We start from the raw sequence: 19,805 nt of genomic DNA, 5'->3' as shown, positions 1-19,805 counted from the left end.
AGTTGAATTTTATAAAAGAATATCTTACTTTAAACTATAACAATTGTACAAAGACATTTATAAAAAAAATTATGACCAATTCATTACAGTTTTTCTATGTAATCAATTAAAAATTACGTGATTTGGTATGTCTTGTAGTAGACCTTCGACACAAATAAAGATAAAATAACCTACTAAAGTAACGCAGAAAAACTACAGTTGTTTGTCCTGCAAAGGTGAGGTTATGAAGTCAAATTAAGTTATTTTACGTATTTTTCAGAAATAAATAGATTTAAAGAGAAAATAAATAACACAATGAAGCCTGCAATTGTTGCCGATGAAATGTTTCCAGAAGGTGCAGGTCCATATATGGACCTAGAGGAGGTATTAAGATTTTTTGTGGTTATGTTGGGTAAACATTTATTTGATTTTAGGCTGGTGGTTCTAGTGGATTACTAATGGACCTTGCGGCAAATGAAAAAGCAGTCCACGCTGATTTTTTTAATGGTAAGAAGGTGGAGATTAGTGGTAGAAGAGAAGTAAAAATGCTAAATGCCCCACGAATTCATTGTCAATCTTGTGAGTTTTGGGGGTGGATTAATGGAAAAAAGAAACATTAATTTACGTATTTGCACTATATAAGTGGTTTTGTAACCTTTAAACAAGTTACATATGCGAAAAGCTTTGTTTTTTAAATACTTTATCTTTAGTGTAATTTTCTGCCTGGAATCTGAATGTTGTTTTGTTTTACAGATTTTGAGGACCTCTATGATGATGAAGACCTTAACTGAATTCTGTTCTTATTTCTAGGCTCTGAGGTTGCTGATTTTTGGTTAATAAGATTGTAAAATTTTATGTTAATAGGTGTGAAAGAAAAAGCTTACCAATTTAAATGATTTATTTTTTACAAACTGGAGTCTATTGTAAAATCAAGAAAAACTTAGTTTTATAATTAACAATTAAAATTAAGTTTTATAAATAACAATAAAAAAGGAGTACATAAGATTTAATCTTATTATATACAAAAAACCTAATCAGCATTCTGCTCCAATATTTACAAATCATCAAAAAAGGAAAAAATAACTCAACTTTGAAGCAATCTAAATTCTTAATCTTTTTTGGAATACTCTAATCAAAAAATATTGGTCCACTACAAAAATCTGACCATTCCTTTTAAACACATTTAAATTACAAGCACTTGTTATCACAGGTGCAAATTTATTTGCAAACAAAAAGCGAACAAATTTATACAACATAAAGTATATTTGTATATACAGGAATTAAAGAAAACGTTGAAAAAATTTAAACACTAAACTAATATTATTGTACAAAAACGTACTTTTATAAATCGTTGCGTTGGACAAAAGCAAAACCCACATATCCAAACACTCCCCGTCTTTTGTCCAACGCAATTAAAATAGACGAATAAATTTTAGTACTTAACAATAAATGTACATAAAATAATGAAACAGATCGTCTCTTTTACTGCACTCACATGGACAGACATTGAGACACGGTAGAATAAACACTAGTTCAATTCAATGTCACTGGACATGTCTGAGTCCCCTTCGTCATCACTGAAATCGGGAGCACCAGGAGAAAGAGGATCGCTTGATGACTGATGCGAGTTCTCCTCGTCCAAAGTTGTCTCAACAAAGTCTTCAGTTAACATTCCGCTGGTACCAGGAGTGTCAACATCCAATAAAGCTTCAGTCTCATCAGCGGTACCAAACGCCAATTCTGAAAAACAAAGATAAGATTTTATAATTACGAGAGAAAAACATACGATCTACGTAATTTTCGAGAGACTTTGGAACCATCTTTTTGATCCTTTCCAAATTTTCGGGGGTACATTTTCCACTATCCAGCCCTAAAATCAACTAAAACATTTCTTTTTCTGTTCAAGTAAATAAACAACGTACCCATCAACATTCCAATTGATTTCAATACTTCCACGTCGTCTTTAATTTCAAATTTGTCGTTGAATTTAAACACGTATTCTTTTCTGTAAAATATCGTTTTTTTTTTTAGTTGAAATAATTCATTAAAGACACTTACTTGTCGTTTGAGATGCTACAATCGATCTCAGTCTTTTTATTTGTGCTTATGATAAGAAAAGGCAACTGAATGTATGAACTCGGGGCTGGTGGTCCGTTGATTTCTTCCAGTTCTCTATTCCTCTGAGCTAAATTTTTAAACGAAATCTGATTCAAAATCAATTCTTGCAACTCCTTCTTTTTCTCTTTGATTGAGGCAATTTTTTTAAGTTTTTCCCTTTCCAACTGCATACATTCTTGGAGCGAGTTTGTCGGTAAACCAATCCACCTGATTTCTTTCTTTTCTTTGGAAATTATATTCATGGCCATTAGTACGTTTAAGGCATCGTAAACTCTTCTTCTGATATTTTTTTGGTCATACTACAAAACTCGCATTACGGTTCCTGTTACCAAATTTGTCGTAAGCAAATACCTGATCTGCCAAAGAATTATTGCTGGATGCGCTTGTGAATTCCCCTACTAACTCATCTGCCACTTCATTGTACGTAGTTTTACCTTTGTTTCTCACTTTTTCGCAAACTTTCATCGAGAAATGTCGCAAGCCTTTACCGACCTTTTCCGACTTTCTGCTTCGTTTTCTAACAACACAAAACACAGTACAAAATTTATTACAAATTCATCAACTTACGAATCGTGTACGAAATCAAGTTCGATCGGATCGGCTCCTCTTTTTCGTTGAAGAATCGGCGGCGAATTATTTTTATTCTGGACTGTGTGTGTTTGTTGTACAATTGGTATTGCCGTTGCATTTTGGCTAATTTGCAGTTTCTGATTATTTTGCGTAACAAATTTTATACTTTGCTAAAAATATCATTTTTGTTACAAATGTTTGCAAGAAATTTTATCCTCTACCATTTGTGTCGGAGTTAAACGAATTGTTTTCGTTCCTTTCGGTATTCCACTGACTTGAAGTGTGCTACCTTCTAAAAAATTTAATAGAAATCCTTGAAACACAAACTTTAATCAAACTTACTTGTTGTCACGAATTTTGGAGTCGTTGCTATTGTCCTTATGATTTGTGGTGATGAACCTGTAGTACCATACACCTACAGGGAAAAATATTGAGTATTTTAAACCTGCACATACTTGATGCAATTGGTGAAACAAGTAGGCGTTGATGTAGGAAGGTAAAATAACAAAGTGATAATTGGAAAGAAGAGTGTGCGGTTGAATTGAATTAAAAATATTGTAAAATTGATTAAAGGTGTGACAACGCAATTGTGTCCTTGGGAAACCACAAATGACCTCTTCAAATTTTTTTCTGACATGATCTCTATCAGCATATTTTGTTTCTATTTCTATTTATTCATTGTTATTTACTTGAAATACTCTACAAAAACCAATGACAAATCCTAAACCGAACTGTAACGATTATACTGAGTATTATACTGATTATTTTTTATTTTTTACTGTGCAAAAATTAATTAAATACTGATCATTAAGGCTCGTATTATATGCAAAATGCATATTTGTTGTTAAGAAGTATATCAACAAAATTGTAAGTTTTCTATGCATATCTGTTTTTTTATTAAAATAAGCCAAACAAAAAATGCATATTTTGGCAACTTTGTGCATATTTTCTTCAAATCACAAATTTCTGATTAAAAATTTCAATTCAAGTTATAAATTGGGCAGTTTAAGAAAAATGATTCGATTACAAAATATTTTGAAGAGAAAACAACCGGTAAATTAGTATCCTGCTGAGTGTTTCCTTTTTACATTCGTTTTATACAGGGTGAATATAAAGTAATTAAAAAAATATATACAGAGTGCGCCAGAACTCGCCCCCCCAGAGAAAATCTATAAAAATTTCGAAGTTATGAGGGTTTAAAGTTTGCACTTTGAGTCTATTTATTTCTGTTGGAAAAATAATTTTCCAAGTTTTTTTGCTATAGGCTATTAAAAGAGGAAACAAGGAAGCTATATCCTAAATTGTAATTCTGTTCAATGTTATTTGTGGCTTTTATTGGCAAAATTTTTGTCCCTTTACTTAATAATTGTAGAAAAACATATACAAGATTATCTGTATCATTAAATAGATATAAAAAAAAGTTAAATGTCAAAAAATAAATGTCAAAATTTTTTGACATTGAATTTTTTAAACATTTTTTTCATGTTTTTCGTGCATATAATCCCAGCCTTACTGATCATTTATAAACTTATTTATTGATCGCTTTATTACTACCCAATTTAAAATTTTAGTTTGGCAACCTTAGCTTTCAAATTCAAACATCAAACTTTCATAGGCAATTGTCACTCATTTGCGACTGCTGATTTAGCCGTCACTTGAAACAGTGATATAACAAATTAGAAGGATTACCAATAATTCAGTGTTGCCAATAGATTTTTTGTCACAAACATTAATAGTCACCCTGTAGAAGTCAATATGTATTTGAACATTTTGAAGCATAATTGCGCTTCCGTTTGAGACAACTTGTGTTGAGATTAAATTAGAACACATTTGTTATCTGCATTAATCGTGGGTGTTCTATCTACAAAAACTTCGAAAGCAAGCAAGAAAATATATACATTTGTATTGTGCATTTATCATTTCATCAACAGTAAAGGTAAAAATAAAGACACATTTTTGAAGAAAAAATGCATTTTTTAAATGTCCAAAGGTCTCTTATAACAATTAGAATTTATTTGTTGACTTGTATGTATGTAGGTATAAATGAGTACTTGAGATTGTCATAATTTTAATAAGTACATGTTTTTCATGTTATCTAAGAAGCTGTTTATATTTTTGTAAAGCTCCATTTTAATCTAGACATTAAACACGTTTCAAAATTGTAAGATTATAACTACTGAACTAGGATCAAAAAGGTGCAATATAACTAAGAATAATAAATAACCATAAATGTTATCAAACATTAAGTCCAAAATTAAATTATATCTGCTTCGTAAAAAATCCCTACTTACATAATTTCAGTAATTATTTAATGTAATATACGTAAAAACACTAGAAATATTGATGGAATGTGTAAGTTAACCAATAACACTTATTATGCAAAGTAACACCAAACATAATTGTTATTGTTAGTGCCTCCAAACATGGACTTGTGAGAACAATTTATGATTTAACCTAATTAATCACAGGTTAAAAATATAAATTTCTTAAAACTGTTTCATTTATCGACGATAATGTATCTATAAAAGTTTGAGGTTGTTAAAAGTTGTAACGCTTGAAACTTTGAAACAATGCGTGAAATCAGGGATGATGTCTCGAAAAGATTAAAGTCAGCCGTTGAGCCATTAAATCGCAGTATGAAAGAACCAACAAAGCGAATTAATTTAACGCAAATCTGTAAAGCAGCTGAAAGTCATTTTATAAGGCGTTTTTACACCCAGACCCAAGAATGGGCGAAAAAAGTTGTTACAGACAGGATTCCTAAATCAAGCAGAAATAACACGACAGTGGGAGAAAAAAACAAATGCGATGACGACATAATACCAGATTCAAAAACTTACGACCGTACATGGGTGAAATGTAAATAAATAAGGAAACACGTGTGGCTCAAATATGGTTTTGAGACAAGGGTTGCGTCTAAAGTGTTCCACCGATTTTTAACAACATAAAACCTTTGATTTGAGAAATTTCGAATCGCGAATTGCAGACTTGAAGGTGTCTCAACACAGGTTCAAGGATATCTCAACAGGTTATGATTGGTATTATCTACCATGTCGCACTAGTTACATTATTAGGGAATTTAATTGACAAGATATCAAAGAACAAAAAAATTGTTAAGAAAGTAAAAATCAATAGTGATGCTAATCTCATGGCAATAAGTATGTATATTTTATGGTTCACTATTAATTAAAAATTAATGTAGATGCCAATAGCCACAGTCAAGATAATTAGTAGAAGAGATCGTTTTTTGTCTTATAACTAGGACTATAATTATACCTTCAATGTTTTAATGAGTTCGACTTCAATAAAGTAATTTGAATAAATATTAACGACAATAAAGTGTAAAAAACCCGGAAAAGTAGTCTGTAATAGAAAAGGTTCAACTTTTAAGTTATACAAAAAAAAAACTAAATTTAATTGGGAACGAATGTATGAATTGCGCAGACGCGTTAAAATATTGAGCAAAAACTTGGAAAAAAGATTCATGTTTCAGATAAACCCACTGGACGAGGACACACTGTATAGTATCAAGAAAAAAGGGGTTGACCGAAGGTAGGGTCTAGCAAACCGGTTTTCGACAAAACAACCTCAAATATTTAACTTACAAAAAGATAAAAAGCTTCGGTTTTCCTTCAAATGACGTAATCTTATGGGTTTCACTGCTTTTGTGATCCAATAAAATTCATGAAACCATTACTAAATGCGTGGCGATACTGATCTATCTCCACACAAACACGCAATAATTATGGTTAAAATGAATTAAAAATTGTCGAAAGTAAGCAAGGGCACGCAAAAATAACAAATCAAATACCCACTTCTGTTTGAAAGGATGAATAAATTGTGCAAGCACCAAAAAAATTACCTTGAAATAAATTCGATCATTCATTAAAATACCACTATTTGTGATTAAACAAATATGCCTTATCTTTATCGAATATAAACAAAATAATAAAGCTGTTTGAATTAATTTGGGTGGAATTGAATGGAATACCTGGAGTGACTCCTGGTTGTTTGGCGATTTGAAAATCTTCACCGGTTGCCCTGCCATAGACGTCACAATGCCACTTAAAGGTTTTCCACTGGGTTGAACCACTTTAATCATTTGGGGTTGCCCTATTAGACAAAAATGCAGAAATAAAACACGTGCATTAAATTTTCTTTTTCTCCAACATCGAGGTGGTTTTCCCCAAAATTTCGACTTTTTCCCGCCCAAAATCCCACCTATCAATTGTTTGCTACTGTACCACTTCGATGTTGGCCCCCGTTTCCAAATTAAACCCAAAACCATTTAAAAATTACCATTAGCTCCCTGGATTACCCAGTTGGTTGTGCTGCTTTGTTGGGTCATTTTCCCTCTCGCGCGAAACACTCACTTGATAGCCTTTTAACACATTTCCTCAAAAATAGAACATTGCCGAAAAAGCACCGGTTTTTAAATCCGAGATACTCTCCATCCAACTCCAACAAAAATGGCGACTGTAACTAGGCGATATTTTGGAATTGAAATAGGCGAACCCCGCGCACCACAAATTCCGTTTAAACAACTCGCGAAGTTTCCTCGAATATCACGATTTGTTAATTTCGCGCTTTCTAATTGTTTGTTATTAATACAACACTTGGGGGTGTTTTTGAAGATGAGCTATTTCGTGCAAGGAAAGCCACTACCAGCTTGGCGGCGGGTACAAAGGCATCACTCCTATTGGCTGGATTCCTTCACGTGGGACACGCTGCTCTTAGTTTCCAGGACCGACACGAGGGTGCGGAACGTTCGAAATATTTTGGCGCCTTTTTGCACCTTCGTCACTTGCACGATTCACACAAGCTCTGTACCCCATTCAAGTTGCCCCAAAAAGACTCCCAGTAATCCAGTTTCAATGATTATCACTTTCGTAACCCGGTTTAATAATTTTGATTAAATTGAATTTTGGTTTAAAGTATGAATCGCGTTGTTTGTTCATTCTGGTGGTCAGTGAATGCGATTTGCATGCAAATTTCGCGGATTTATAAATAATTTAAGCGGATTTCATTGAAATCAGTTGAAATTGTGCGGTTGGCAGCACTTTTTGTCAAGTGTCAAGTGTCAGACGGGTTGGTCCGTTCAAAAATGGATGCCGCTGTAGCATCAACATTGCCCGATAATGTCTTGGAAGTAATTTTTTCATATTTGTCTCTGCATGATTTGAGGAACTGTTCTTTAGTGTGTAAGAGATGGTATAGTTTTTTAAATGATGAAAATAATGACGTTTGGAGGCTGCACTGTATTCGGAAACTTGCCGAAGAAGCACTAAAGTCAGACTTGTTGTCTTCAGTTCCTACGTATAAGGCGAAATTGCGGGCATTTTACCACGCTTGGAATCCGAACGACTGTTCTAGAAATATTTATATTAAGCCTAATGGATTTACGTTACACAGAAATCCTGTAGCTCAAAGCACGGATGCTTCAAGAGGTAAAATAGGCTTCAGACATGGGAGACATGCTTGGGAGGTTATCTGGGAAGGGCCTTTGGGGACGGTGGCCGTCATAGGAATTGCAACAAAAGATGCACCTTTGCAGTGTCACGGTTATGTGGCTCTGCTGGGGTCAGATGAACAAAGTTGGGGCTGGAATTTAGTTGATAATCATTTACTGCACAATGGAGATGCTCAAGGCAATTACCCTTTACTTAACAACGCTCCTAAATATCAAGTAAGTCATTTGATTCACTTAGTTTGTTGTTACATTAAGTTTTTCAGGTTGGGGAAAGAATTAGGGTGATTTTAGATTGTGATGATAACACACTTTCTTTTGAAAAAAACTACGAGTTTTTGGGAGTGGCCTTTAGAGGTAATACGATTTTTAAGCTGTGAAAACGCTATTTCATGCAAACTTTCAGGATTGCCAGATAAAAAATTGTATCCAACAGTTTCTGCTGTTTATGGAAACACTGAAGTTTCAATGGTGTATCTCGGACCACCTTTAGATGGCTAACACAGCTGAAAGTTAACGTTAGTCTATTAATTAACTGAAAAAAGGGATTGAATGCTTCAAGATGGCTCATTCAGGACAGCAGGTTTGCCCATGTGATAATTACATTTTACTTCAGTCAGTCATACTTCCATTAAAAATGAGTATGTAGGACAATTTAAACAATGGTAGATGTAGAATTTTTATAACAATAGATTAAGAGAGGTGCATTTGAAGTATATGTTGACACAAACTTAACTAAATAACTACAAGGAGGAATTGATTTCGTTTTAACACAGTCGAATTTTTATTGAGTTTTTTAGATGCTACCACTTTTTACATCAAATGCACTAAATAAATAAACATTTCGCCATATTCCGTGACCTGATTGCCACTTTTTTAATACTAAAACAGAAACATTGAGTGAGTAGACTTTTAAGGAATTAATTCAATATCTTTTTATAAATTGAGGACTCCTCTTACAATTTTTTGTTGCAATATTTTATATCATCAATGCTGTAAAATTACCTTCCAGTTACTAATTTAAACACTGCCAAAAAATTCATTACACTGTTGGAATAGAAAGTGTAATTGAAAAATTATAACGAGGTCTCATAGCTATCTGTTTAAAAAGTACCGAAATTTGCATATGAATGCATAATGGTGTTTTTTTGTGATCGTTTGACCCCAGGACATTTTTATTTATTTTATTGTTTGTTTTAATAGTATTTCATCAAAAATCGGAGGTAATTTTATAGTGCCAGGTATGTGATTTCACGTTCACATGAATGATTTTATTTTTTTACGTTGGCAGTCAATGTAGTCGTGTAACAAGTCTCGAAAAATAAGCCATTGTTGCCTTGTAATTTCGGCAATTTAATTTATTTAATATTCGTTTCTGTGATATTTTCGAGCAAATGTTTATTTATCATGATTTTTAATTTCTCGACTCATCTTTTGATCTGATATTAAGCTTGTTATTTTTTATATTATTTATTATTTATTTGGCCAGAAACCAGTAGTTACGTAACTTTGTAACCGTGAAATGTAAGCATATTCGTCCTCACTCTGCTTCGCAAAGTAATAAATTGATAAATGTAACTTTTTGTCATTGCAAATGCATTTTTGCTATTTGAACCCAAAATTTTCCTAATGCTGTATTAGCAAGCCTGACTATTTTATTATTTTGGGTTTTGATGGCATGGGATATATTTTTTTATCGGTGAAATTTTGTACAGGTCCAAAAATTTGGATAAGTTTGGAAATATCTAACAAATGCAGTAAATAAAACCATAAATTGTACTAAAGCGTATAATCTTGATTTGTTACCAATGTTTTTAGGTTGTACTCTTGTAAATATGTATGTATGTACGTTTACATTTTTTCAAAGTAATCAATACTTGAATAGTATTAAAATAAATTCTAGTCATTTTTATTATCGAAAAATTAATGCGTATCTCGACATTTTGTTTAGCTGAATGTGTGAGCACTATTCTAAAATTCAAATTGTCCACCTTGAAGTTGACGTCCTAAATATTTAAATCGAACTCCAACTGGAAATCAATGCGTGCAGTGCAAAAACAGAAAACGCATTAATCCTGCATAATATTTTTATAAATAGACACAATTGTATCAGAATGTCTGCATTATTTATACTAGAAATGTAACAAAAGAAATTTTTACTTGTATTATGCACTTTTATTCAAGGATATTCCTTCCAGTACTTAAATCGTGCAGGTGCGCATAAATGTAAATAAATTTCTTCATTTTAATTATTATGACTTTGAAAATCGTGTCTGTATTTTCTAGTACTTAATTTAATGATGTTAGGAGGCACTTTGTTATTTATTTCGCATTTTAGGAAAATGGCGGGATACGCTTTCGTACAAATAATGAGTTTGTTCACACGAGAAAAATCAATTGCGTTCGTGTGATCAACCTGGAAGCCTTGCATCTGTTAGTTTATTTATTAGTTGTACATTTTTTATCATTTTATTTTACAATAGTTACCATTTTTATTACAAGGTATGTGCAAGTATAGTAGGTATTTATGGTTTGTATAATACATTGTTTTTAAATATAACAATAAAATGTTAGTTTGATTTTTTGTTTCAACCAAATATTTATTTAAAAACTTGAATTTACGATCGTGAGTGGGACAGTGGGATTAATTCAAAAATGCAAAAACTAGGCAACGATATATATTTTATTGTAAATTATTATTGACTATTGTGATTATTATTGACTCTGCAAAGGAAATATACATGTGTTTAGATAACTTTGAAATGTTGATATCGATTTAATACATATTTTTAAAATCGAAAGTTGTTCAAAACAAGTAATTGCAAAACTATGAATATTTTTCTATAAAAAGCTTCGTATTGCTAAAATTTTTAACAGTATATTGTCGCAAATTAATATAATTTTTACATTTTTGCTCTAATGTCTTTAACTTAGCATAGTATACACTATTAGAGATCACAAGTTTTGAATATAATGTTTTGTGTATAACAAATATAAATGATGAAATTTCTATTCTCATTTTAAAGCAAGAAATAAGTGTACTTTACCTAAATCACATTTTTTGTGATCCAGTATATATTATAAAACAATCTAAAGGTCACATGATACCTTTTCAACAAGTAATAGTTAACAAATGATATGATAGTTGAGGAGTATTAGGCTTGTTTTTTGCTTCGATTAAAATTAATTCATTTTCTTATTCGTTTTACATTCACGTTGTGTATCAATAGCCTTATAGTATTATTAAAAAAACTACAAAACATCGGACGCGATCATTGTTTTGTAACAAAAATTAATTAGAGCAACTTTAATATGATATAGTTTTGCTGATTAATAATTATTCTAAATGAACTTGTTCTCAATTAGGTACATACTTAATTATTATTATTATTAGATTATATTATGAATTTGTTTAGGCAATTAACGGAACGATTTTGTGAAATAGATTTTATACATTTATTAATTAGCTTCTCCGTTAATTTCCCAACGAATATGGTTAGTTAAATCTATGAGCAATATTTACTTTTTTATGAACTCAGGTCTATATTGTTTGTTTAATCACATCGAGCGCGTTCGATGTAAATTTAGCAGAATTTTCATATAGTGTGATTTTAAGTTGTGCAAAAATTTGTAGATGTCGTAAGAAAGCTTGTCTTAACTGAATTTTTATAGTAAGATATAGGGCAACCTCCAATTTATCGTCGAAAAATTCTTCAAAAAATTTTACATAAACAAAGTTTGCATTTGAGTACTTTATTCGAAAGTTTACATGTATGTAGTCGGGAGATTTGAAAAATTTAAATTCGTTGGTATCTACGACAAAAAATTAATGCAAATTTTTTATTTCATTTTCTCGTTCCTAATTTTAACCCAATTTTTTAAAAATAATGTAATATATTTTGAGGAGGAAACCTATTTGTGTCAACATTTGTTGATGTAGTTTAAGGATACAGACCAAATTTACATTTATTCGGCAACTAAAATCCTCTATATCTTAGAAATTGTGAACATTCGGATAGGGCAAGTTGAGGTATTGCGTCTTTTCTCTTTTTTCTATTATTTGTTAAAACTTTTGCACAATTACTAAAGTCACTCTATTTACAAAGTGTTTCAGTTAAAAACAGCAGCAAATAAGCACAACAGAGACCACAGCTGGTCTCAGAGAGTTTTAAAAATGTAATATAGAAAAATGGCCAAACAATTGAAACTACAATACGTAAATTCAGTAAATGTTGATCAAGTATAGAAGATTAAAATCAAGTTGATAGAAAGTGAAAACCAAGTGATAAGTGTGTGACAAAATATTTAAATGCAGAATAATTTATAACTAATTTATTGAACGGAAATATGTATCGAATTTCGCCATTTGCTGTCTGACGGAGGAGTATATTTTTTATATAATATCGGGGTTTTTCACCACTTTAGATTCATTGAAATTAGTGAAAATTACCTAAACTAAACTTAATATTAATTAATTATAAAAAGATGTGTCAATTGTTTTAGTACTTGTAATATGCATAAAATTTTTGCCTTGTTATTTTTTGTTGAATTACGTATATTTACTTCTTATACATATTTTTATATCACGTCTTATTTGAATCGAAAGTAAAATTTATAAATAATAAAGCACCCATCTTTTATTAAGTTTATAGTTCGCTAAAGTATAAGAAAAACCCTTCTTTGTAATAATTCTAGAAAGTTGATACTGATATTAGGTAGGTATTTCTTACTCTAGATATATGTACAGTGAGCGGCGAAATTATGGAATGGTCAATATATATTTTTTAAATACAAATTTCTGAACTTGATTTAAAATTGTATGTTTGTTTTTTGTTGATATTATTTAATTTTTTTCGAATTTTTTTTTCGAAAACTTTATGTAATTTTAATACTTTGGGACTATCCTTTCGACAATTAAAAGATCTATCGAATTGGCTAAAAAAATTGGGGTTTCCATTAAAGAAAATGTCGATGACGTCATTATTCAAAAACCCAAAAGTGTAAAATTTTAAATCAAGGTGAAAATTGTGTATGTTTTAAAAAGATAATTGACCTGTTCGGGTATTTTTGCAAAAACAAAATATTTTCAGTTTTAATAAGATTATTCCATAATTTTGCCTCTCACTGTATGTATTTGCAACTTTGTAAGTTCTACTTAATTATTTCTAATTAAAATTTAGTGGAGATGGTGATGATTTCCAGTGTCTGTTGCACCATTTGCATCTGTAACTTCGTAGTATAACGTTGATTTAACTTTAGTCATCCAAAACTTTGTTAAAAAGAAATTTGCTATTAAGCAAAATATTTTGTTCAATACTGGACAGAGTATTGCTTGATGAACCACTGCAAATATTCTATACAGTTGTCCTTCGAAAGGATCCAATATGGCCGGACATAACATGTGATTCAGATTTACTTCCGTTGGCTAAAAATAAAAAATTGATTATTACGTATTTAAAAAAACCTTTTAATCTCAAGATACAGTCTCACTTCTGTCAGAATTTATTTTGAAATTTCATCAAAATTGCACAAGTAAAAGTAGACAGTTGGTTTAATTACATTTAAATCAGATACTAGTAAAGACGCTTTTTGAGAAAATAAACACTCAAAAAATGCCTTTGACACCGAAAGAGCTTTTGGTTCTAAACTTACTGAATGTTATCAAATGCCGGAAGATTATTTTCGCTGTCCATTTTTATTGTGACTAGCTGTACATTGGTGCAAAAACTTTTTGTTTGTACCAGTGTGCATTTGAACTAAAAATCAAATTAGATAAATATACGTACAATTGCGATTGTTTGTAAAAACACGAAATGATAAATAACGTTAATGCTGTAGCTGAAAGCATTCCAACTCAGGTCGGAAAACTTCTCAACATTGTAAACCCCTAAGAAACGCAGAGTAAGTTTATATCAAATGGTTTACGAGATTTTTACCTCCTAATCTAAGCAGGTAATAAGGCACGACAAACATCATTCCATGTTGTATCCAATATATCGCAGATTCTAATGGCAACTGTAAAGGAGAAGCGAGAATCAGGGAATGAGAAGATTAAACGATTTCATTATACTTTGACTTGTGGATAATGAGATTTGGGAACCACCTACTAACAAGCTTGTTCAATTTTGGACAAGGTCTCAGAGAAAAATTATTTCAAACCTAAATCCATCGTTGGAAAAGATGCTATTATGTTTTATTCATTTTTAGATAACAAGGTTGGTCTTGCTTGTCTAGTCTAACCCCCATTCTCAATTAATAATGAGATAGAAATTGCAAAGAAATAAGTTTCTTCAATTAATTTGTTTTAATTAGTGTTTTTTCGTCTTAAAATGCAGTATTGGAAGGGCAAATCTACATAAAAAATTCAAAATAATTTTTTTTCAAAATAACTTTGTAAAAGGCTTTTAATTAGTCCAACTTGAAAAATTAATTTAATTAGGTACTGACAATTAGAAAATTATTGATAATACTTACTTATATTATGTTTTCATAAATTACAAATAGCCGAGTCAAATTAAACAAATCGGTAAAACAAATCCTAGAGAGTTGGTGGGGGGGCGAGCTCGAGGAGGGGCAGGAGGTTAAAGGTGTCTTTTTTTTTGTTTTTTTTTTGCTTATATCTAGGAAACTATCACTCCTATAAGTTTTTATCTTCTTATTAAAATTAAAGCTTCCAAAATTTTCTATAAAAATGGTCTTTTGCATTTTTGTTGTAGGACTAACCATAAGCGAGTTATAGAGCTGACAAAAAACATTTAAAAAAATGTGCCTTATCCGCATTTAAAACAGAGTTAGTCTTCTAATTTGAAAAAACTGATAGTAAATTGAATTTACTGGGTCCAATACTTCAATAAAGGAGGGGGGAGTCACGAGGGTCTATGAACACAAACTTATCGTTTATGTAATTTTCTGTAGAAGTCTGCATTTCTGCATCAAAATTTCCTACAAAAATAGTTCTATTCATCTTTTCGTAGGACTAACCGTAGGCTTTTCAATTTGGAGTCGACATAAAATTGCATTAAAAATCCTTTGAAACACATTTCATTAGTTTATGGTAAGTATTTATATGTGTAGAGCGTTCCCCAACTAAGCTGGTCTGCCTGAAAGGTGACTCGGGTGTAAACATTTAAAGATATAAATAAAAATTTTGGAAGAAAGAGAGAATCAATCTCTAAAGGAGTTAAATGGGGGTAAACGTTTAAACAAAAATATAAACATAAAATTCTTTAGAGGTGTAAAGGGGAACTAAAATCAGATTTTTCGAAAATTAGTTTTTAAGGGAATGAAACGGTGTATAAAAGAATATGAAAACATAAAATTTGGAAAATATGATCCATAGATAATGTAGAAGTACACTTTTCAAATTTTAACGAAATAAAGTAGATTGTAAACGCTTAAAAACAAAATTAGAAACATGAAATTTAGAATTTTGAGAGTGCAGAAGTGTACTAAGACGACACATTTATCCATAAACATAGTCCATGCGAAGAACGAGACTGTTATAGCTGAATCCCATACAAAACATAGGTAGTTATCCAGATTTACAGAGTACCTAAGCCTATGGAATAGTTTTGTGAACGGGCTTTTTCCCATTTTATTTGCGGACGAAGTCGTAGGCAAATGCTAGTTCAGCATATAACGATGACTCATTTTTTTTCAAACACAAGATTAATTCTGTTTTAAATGCGGATAAAGCACATTTTTTTAAATAATGTTTTTTGTCAACCCTATAACTCGCTTACGGTTAGTCCTACAACAAAAATATAAAGGACTATTTTTGTAGGAAATTTTGTAGGCTTTAATTTCGATAAGCAGGCAAAAACCGTTAGGAGTAATAGTTTGCGAGATATAAGCAAAAAACCAAAACAAAGACACCTTTAGCCCCCTCCCCCTTCTCGAGCTCGCCCCCCACCTTCGGGGACTTTTGATATATGTCTACCCAAGAATAAAGAAAGCGTTAAAGAAAATTCCATCTCTAGGATTTTTTTCCACCGATCGCTTTATTTTTGTCTAATTTGACTGGGCTAATAACAATATTAATCAAATGGTAAAAGCTTTATTTTGTTTTGTTTTGAGGATAATTTGAATTTCAGTCAAGCGTTTTTATTTCTTTTGATTATTGTTATTTCTATAATGGTTTTTGTTCGGGAAACTTTAAGAAACACAGCGAATCGAAGCCATTGTGGGAGTGTTACAGTCAAAATTATTAGTTGAAATTCCCCGGGCCACCGATTGAAAAACCCAACTTTCATGAAACAATTTCTCGCCGGCTTTTCAGCACGTGTGTGCGTCACGTTCTGGTGAATATGTGAAATTTATAACTTCGAGTTGCATTACAATCGTCATTCTTGCATTAAAATCGATTTTCAACGTTTACCCAAGCATTCAATTCAATTACCAAAGCTTTTGAAACAATCCGGTCTATAGAGCATTCCTAAATGACTTCGTATTAGTCCCATAATTGATTACCTTTTGTCCACATTTACATAAAATTGTTTAATTTTACATTTTCCTGAATTATGGATAGCAATTCGTATTTTTTAAAATGGAATTTTGATTAGAATCCCACTCGGTTTAATTATTAATGAAGTTCAAAGGTCGACACAATCTAGTTTCAAATTTTATTACTTTGGTGGGTTAGTTGACGGAAAAAGTGAAAAATCAATGCCTAAATAGGTTACACATGTTATTAGGTAAATAGTAATTTGGATCAATAAAAATTTAATGGACAGGTGTTATTAAATTATGTCAAGTAAAACGATATTGCTTTAATTTATCTTACTAAAAGCTTAGATTGTTATCTTTTAACCTGTGTAAACAGACATAATAAGTGTTTAACTTCCTATAAGTGACATCAATCACTGCCATAGATCACTTTGTTGTTACAGGATCTTTTACGGGAGCAATTTCCTCTCAATTCTCAAGCTATTATCACTCGATTTAATTTAATTCCCTTGGGGAGTAAAAATCAATGAATGACATGTGCATGAAACCTGATATTTGCTATTGTAATTAAGGGTGACATTTACCGACTACTGCAATCATACTTACTATTCTAGTATCGGTTTCTGGAAACAAAAACGCCAATAATGGCCCATTTAAAAGATTTAAATGCACTCGAAATACCGCCGTAACAGTTTTACTGGGGGAAGCCGCTAACAAATATATCTGCAAAGGAAAACATTTTCTCCTGATTTCCTTCCCGGATGCGTTATCACCTGGATCGCTGTTGTTATATGACAGGGGTTTAACAAATATATCACAGTACGCGATGAGAACTTATAGCCTATTTCCATTCCCCAAATCAGCGACATCATCACCAGAAGCGCTCGACGACCTCTGCGATCTCTTCGGACGTAAACCATCGTAGGCAACGTTATCCTGGAGTAACTCCATTTGAACAAAGTCACAGCGAATGCGAGGACAAAAACGGTTTCAATTAGGCGCCATATGGGGTTCATAAATTGGGCGCATTCCGGACCTGCATTTCGGGGCACGGTTTTATTTACTCCGCTATATGCCCATTCCATCATGTGACCTAAGATTTTTTTTTAATTTTGAAAAATCAGTGCAAGTTTTACCTTATTTTCCATTGTAATAGTTTTTCGTTCAATCCATTATATCTGTGCTAAAATCGGGGAAATGGGGCTTTCTTCGAGAAGCCACACGTCAGAGTTAACCTTATTAACATCCTGACGTAGTTCACAGATGATGAGTAATCGTCAGAATGCAGTTGGATTGATTAAAGAAAGCACGCATTGCCGACACCAAAGCTCTACTAGCGATGCGCTATCGAGCTTGGAGCTTTCTCTGAAAAGTTGCTCGAGCGCCATCTGGTGTTTTCAGGCGGTTTTGGGTAAATCCGGGTGCAGGTTTTCCATTTTCAGTCCTGGAAAATGGAGGGCGGTAGCTTACGAAATCTCCGGAGTCTCCATAATTATTTTCAGATTTTTATTAATGTTATCACTGAATGTTCATTTGTGGGGGGATCGAATCCGGGTGTACTTTTTGCCCGGATTCTAATATTTGATCGAATTCGTGTCAGGATTTTTTTCGTCGAGTTTTGTGCTTTTTCCTTCTTATCTCCATTTACACTCCTTCTTTGTGTTACGACTTTATCCCAAACACTCGCCATTTCATTTGTCAACTACAAAAAGAAACAATTTAGAGAACGTCCTCTATTTGCAATTATTCCGAGAAAAAGGAGATGGAATCTGAATGGATTAAATTTATATCGTGTTTTTTTTTCCGGGCAAAGTAAAGTTCCGTTGTATAAATCTTAATTGTTTTGGTGCTTAAATTTTATTTATTTTTTGAAGCACTTTAAACATTTATGTTCAATTGGTTTTCTTTTAGGGTTTTACGAGCATACAAAACAGCAAAGCAAAAGTCCAATTTCCTTGGGGAGTCAGCTTCTACCACCTAAGCACACAAAAACGGCATAAATGAACTTAGAACTTTTATCGCTACAAACCAGCACTGGACAAATCTCAAGAGATATGCATAAAAGTGGGACAACGGTGTTAATATAATGGAAAATGTTTCTGAATTGCTTAATACAGCGAAAAACAGATGTAATGTAATGCACCCAATGTTTTAATTAAAAAAATTAAATACACTTAAGTGACTACAAATAATTATCGTATTTAGTTAATTGCTCTTTATTCTCTACTGATGAACACAGAGTCGTGATGATTAAAATTCGAAAGGGGAAACACTTTTAGAGGCCTCGAGAATCTGTTCCTGGTAATAATAATAAGACGTTCCTTTAATATCATCCCTATTTTGTTAAAACAGTCTCAATGATAACGATGAAAGGACACTGAAGATAAGTAGATAATACTTTCGGCTAAGAATCCTACAATTAAATTGCTCAATTTTGGGAAAATTTCGATTCATATTTACTTTTAACAGGATTTCCAACTTTTTTATACAGGGTAGAACTGAAATGTTTTCTGTTAATACTTTTTCAAATACTTACTACCTATTTTAAAAATTACTCATTCGGTCGTAATGAAAATAGTATTCTATATGGTTTATCAAAACTCATAAATGGTTCTAATTTAATAACAGTCATTTAAGTAACGGGTATTTATTTAAATTTGGCATCATAGTTGGCGGTGATATGAGTGTGTTGTGAACGAACCACAATTTATATGTCAAATGTTTCAAATGTGTCAAGTTTTAAGTTTTTATTGTTTTGTTTTATTTTCCGTATATGTCCTGATTTGTCCCGATTTAAGGATAAACAGACCTAAGTGTGTAATTTTTTCAGATTTTTATTTGAAGCGAAAACAAAGTGTCTTTGAAGTTAAAAAGTTTTTTTTGTCGTCATTTAAAATGTGGGCATTGTAATAGAACTTAACTGAAAGTAGAAACACTTAAAAATTGCTTGTAATGACCAAATGAAATATTAATTTGGCTCGTAAAGATTAAAAAAATGTTTGCAGAGAATGAAGGGACTTTCAAGGCAATTGATACAGAAAAGAGTTTGAAATTAACACAAGACAATTAATTAATATGTTAATTATTAGATTAGGATTCAAAAATTGTTTTTTATTTTTCAGGTCAATATTTTGCATTCCTTGAATATAAAATATGGAACTAAGCAAAAAAAATCATTTGATTTCATAAAATAATAATTAATATAAATTAAAGTAATATAAAAATT

The 19,805-nt window shown here is 31.6% G+C and overlaps 4 protein-coding genes across 7 annotated transcripts; 2 read left to right on the top strand and 2 right to left on the bottom strand.

The window, feature by feature from the left end:
* The first annotated feature begins 161 nt into the window (after positions 1 to 161).
* On the top strand, positions 162 to 984 carry LOC123013730 (COP9 signalosome complex subunit 9). Its single transcript, XM_044412467.1, has 4 exons — positions 162 to 215; positions 260 to 363; positions 414 to 486; positions 733 to 984. The coding sequence occupies exons 2-4, from the start codon at positions 295 to 297 to the stop codon at positions 768 to 770; spliced, it is 180 nt and encodes a 59-aa protein (XP_044268402.1). The 5' UTR covers positions 162 to 215; positions 260 to 294; the 3' UTR covers positions 771 to 984.
* LOC123013726 (transcription factor Dp-1) lies at positions 864 to 7,372 on the bottom strand. Its single transcript, XM_044412460.1, has 10 exons — positions 6,967 to 7,372; positions 6,659 to 6,780; positions 3,010 to 3,082; positions 2,889 to 2,959; positions 2,665 to 2,837; positions 2,449 to 2,614; positions 2,038 to 2,396; positions 1,902 to 1,984; positions 1,766 to 1,849; positions 864 to 1,719 (listed from the first exon to the last, which is right to left on the bottom strand). Exons 1-10 carry the CDS (start codon positions 7,013 to 7,015, stop codon positions 1,508 to 1,510), a joined length of 1,392 nt encoding a protein of 463 aa, XP_044268395.1. The 5' UTR covers positions 7,016 to 7,372; the 3' UTR covers positions 864 to 1,507.
* Positions 7,373 to 7,745: 373 nt separating this feature from the next.
* LOC123013092 (F-box/SPRY domain-containing protein 1) lies at positions 7,746 to 18,630 on the top strand. Of its 4 annotated transcripts, none has more exons than XM_044411427.1 (4): positions 7,746 to 7,816; positions 7,866 to 8,353; positions 8,401 to 8,491; positions 8,541 to 10,707. In XM_044411427.1, coding segments are annotated over exons 1-4 (675 nt in total). In that variant the 5' UTR covers positions 7,746 to 7,815; the 3' UTR covers positions 8,636 to 10,707. The 4 variants fall into 4 exon arrangements, 2 of the variants coding, with proteins under 2 accessions (XP_044267362.1, XP_044267361.1); XR_006413249.1 differs by adding an exon at positions 18,491 to 18,630 and having other exon boundaries at positions 7,752 to 8,353; positions 8,541 to 8,717; XR_006413248.1 differs by having other exon boundaries at positions 7,752 to 8,353; positions 8,541 to 8,717; positions 10,473 to 10,707.
* Positions 13,155 to 17,894, bottom strand: LOC123013091 (transmembrane protein 164). Its single transcript, XM_044411424.1, has 6 exons — positions 17,716 to 17,894; positions 17,353 to 17,672; positions 17,186 to 17,302; positions 14,071 to 14,149; positions 13,921 to 14,021; positions 13,155 to 13,559 (listed from the first exon to the last, which is right to left on the bottom strand). The coding sequence occupies exons 2-6, from the start codon at positions 17,665 to 17,667 to the stop codon at positions 13,311 to 13,313; spliced, it is 861 nt and encodes a 286-aa protein (XP_044267359.1). The 5' UTR covers positions 17,668 to 17,672; positions 17,716 to 17,894; the 3' UTR covers positions 13,155 to 13,310.
* Positions 18,631 to 19,805: the final 1,175 nt, after the last annotated feature.

Source organism: Tribolium madens, unplaced genomic scaffold, assembly GCF_015345945.1.
Source record: "Tribolium madens isolate multiple individuals breed KSU strain unplaced genomic scaffold, Tmad_KSU_1.1 Scaffold_96;HRSCAF=242;Tcas5.2_LG5, whole genome shotgun sequence".
Taxonomy (NCBI): Eukaryota; Metazoa; Arthropoda; class Insecta; order Coleoptera; family Tenebrionidae; genus Tribolium; species Tribolium madens.
Note: the sequence above shows the minus strand (reverse complement) of the source record. Positions and strands in the feature narration are given on the sequence as shown.

What these genes read in the sequence shown, in the direction of transcription:
- LOC123013730 (XM_044412467.1), top strand. Translation starts at nt 295, where the DNA reads ATGAAGCCTGCAATTGTTGCCGATGAAATGTTTCCAGAAGGTGCAGGT. An exon ending in CATATATGGACCTAGAGGAG is followed by an intron (nt 364 to 413) that starts GTATTAAGATTT and finishes ATTTGATTTTAG; the next exon opens with GCTGGTGGTTCTAGTGGATT. An exon ending in CCACGCTGATTTTTTTAATG is followed by an intron (nt 487 to 732) that starts GTAAGAAGGTGG and finishes TTTGTTTTACAG; the next exon opens with ATTTTGAGGACCTCTATGAT.
- LOC123013726 (XM_044412460.1), bottom strand. Translation starts at nt 7,015, where the DNA reads ATGACCCAACAAAGCAGCACAACCAACTGGGTAATCCAGGGAGCTAAT. An exon ending in CTTGATTTCGTACACGATTC is followed by an intron (nt 2,615 to 2,664) that starts GTAAGTTGATGA and finishes TTGTGTTGTTAG; the next exon opens with AAAACGAAGCAGAAAGTCGG. An exon ending in TGTAGCATCTCAAACGACAA is followed by an intron (nt 1,985 to 2,037) that starts GTAAGTGTCTTT and finishes GATATTTTACAG; the next exon opens with AAAAGAATACGTGTTTAAAT.
- LOC123013091 (XM_044411424.1), bottom strand. Translation starts at nt 17,667, where the DNA reads ATGATGGAATGGGCATATAGCGGAGTAAATAAAACCGTGCCCCGAAAT. An exon ending in CAGAAACCGATACTAGAATA is followed by an intron (nt 14,150 to 17,185) that starts GTAAGTATGATT and finishes TCTCCTTTACAG; the next exon opens with TTGCCATTAGAATCTGCGAT. An exon ending in TTACCTGCTTAGATTAGGAG is followed by an intron (nt 14,022 to 14,070) that starts GTAAAAATCTCG and finishes TGCGTTTCTTAG; the next exon opens with GGGTTTACAATGTTGAGAAG.
- LOC123013092 (XM_044411426.1), top strand. Translation starts at nt 7,772, where the DNA reads ATGGATGCCGCTGTAGCATCAACATTGCCCGATAATGTCTTGGAAGTA. An exon ending in ACAACGCTCCTAAATATCAA is followed by an intron (nt 8,354 to 8,400) that starts GTAAGTCATTTG and finishes TAAGTTTTTCAG; the next exon opens with GTTGGGGAAAGAATTAGGGT. An exon ending in TTTGGGAGTGGCCTTTAGAG is followed by an intron (nt 8,492 to 8,540) that starts GTAATACGATTT and finishes GCAAACTTTCAG; the next exon opens with GATTGCCAGATAAAAAATTG.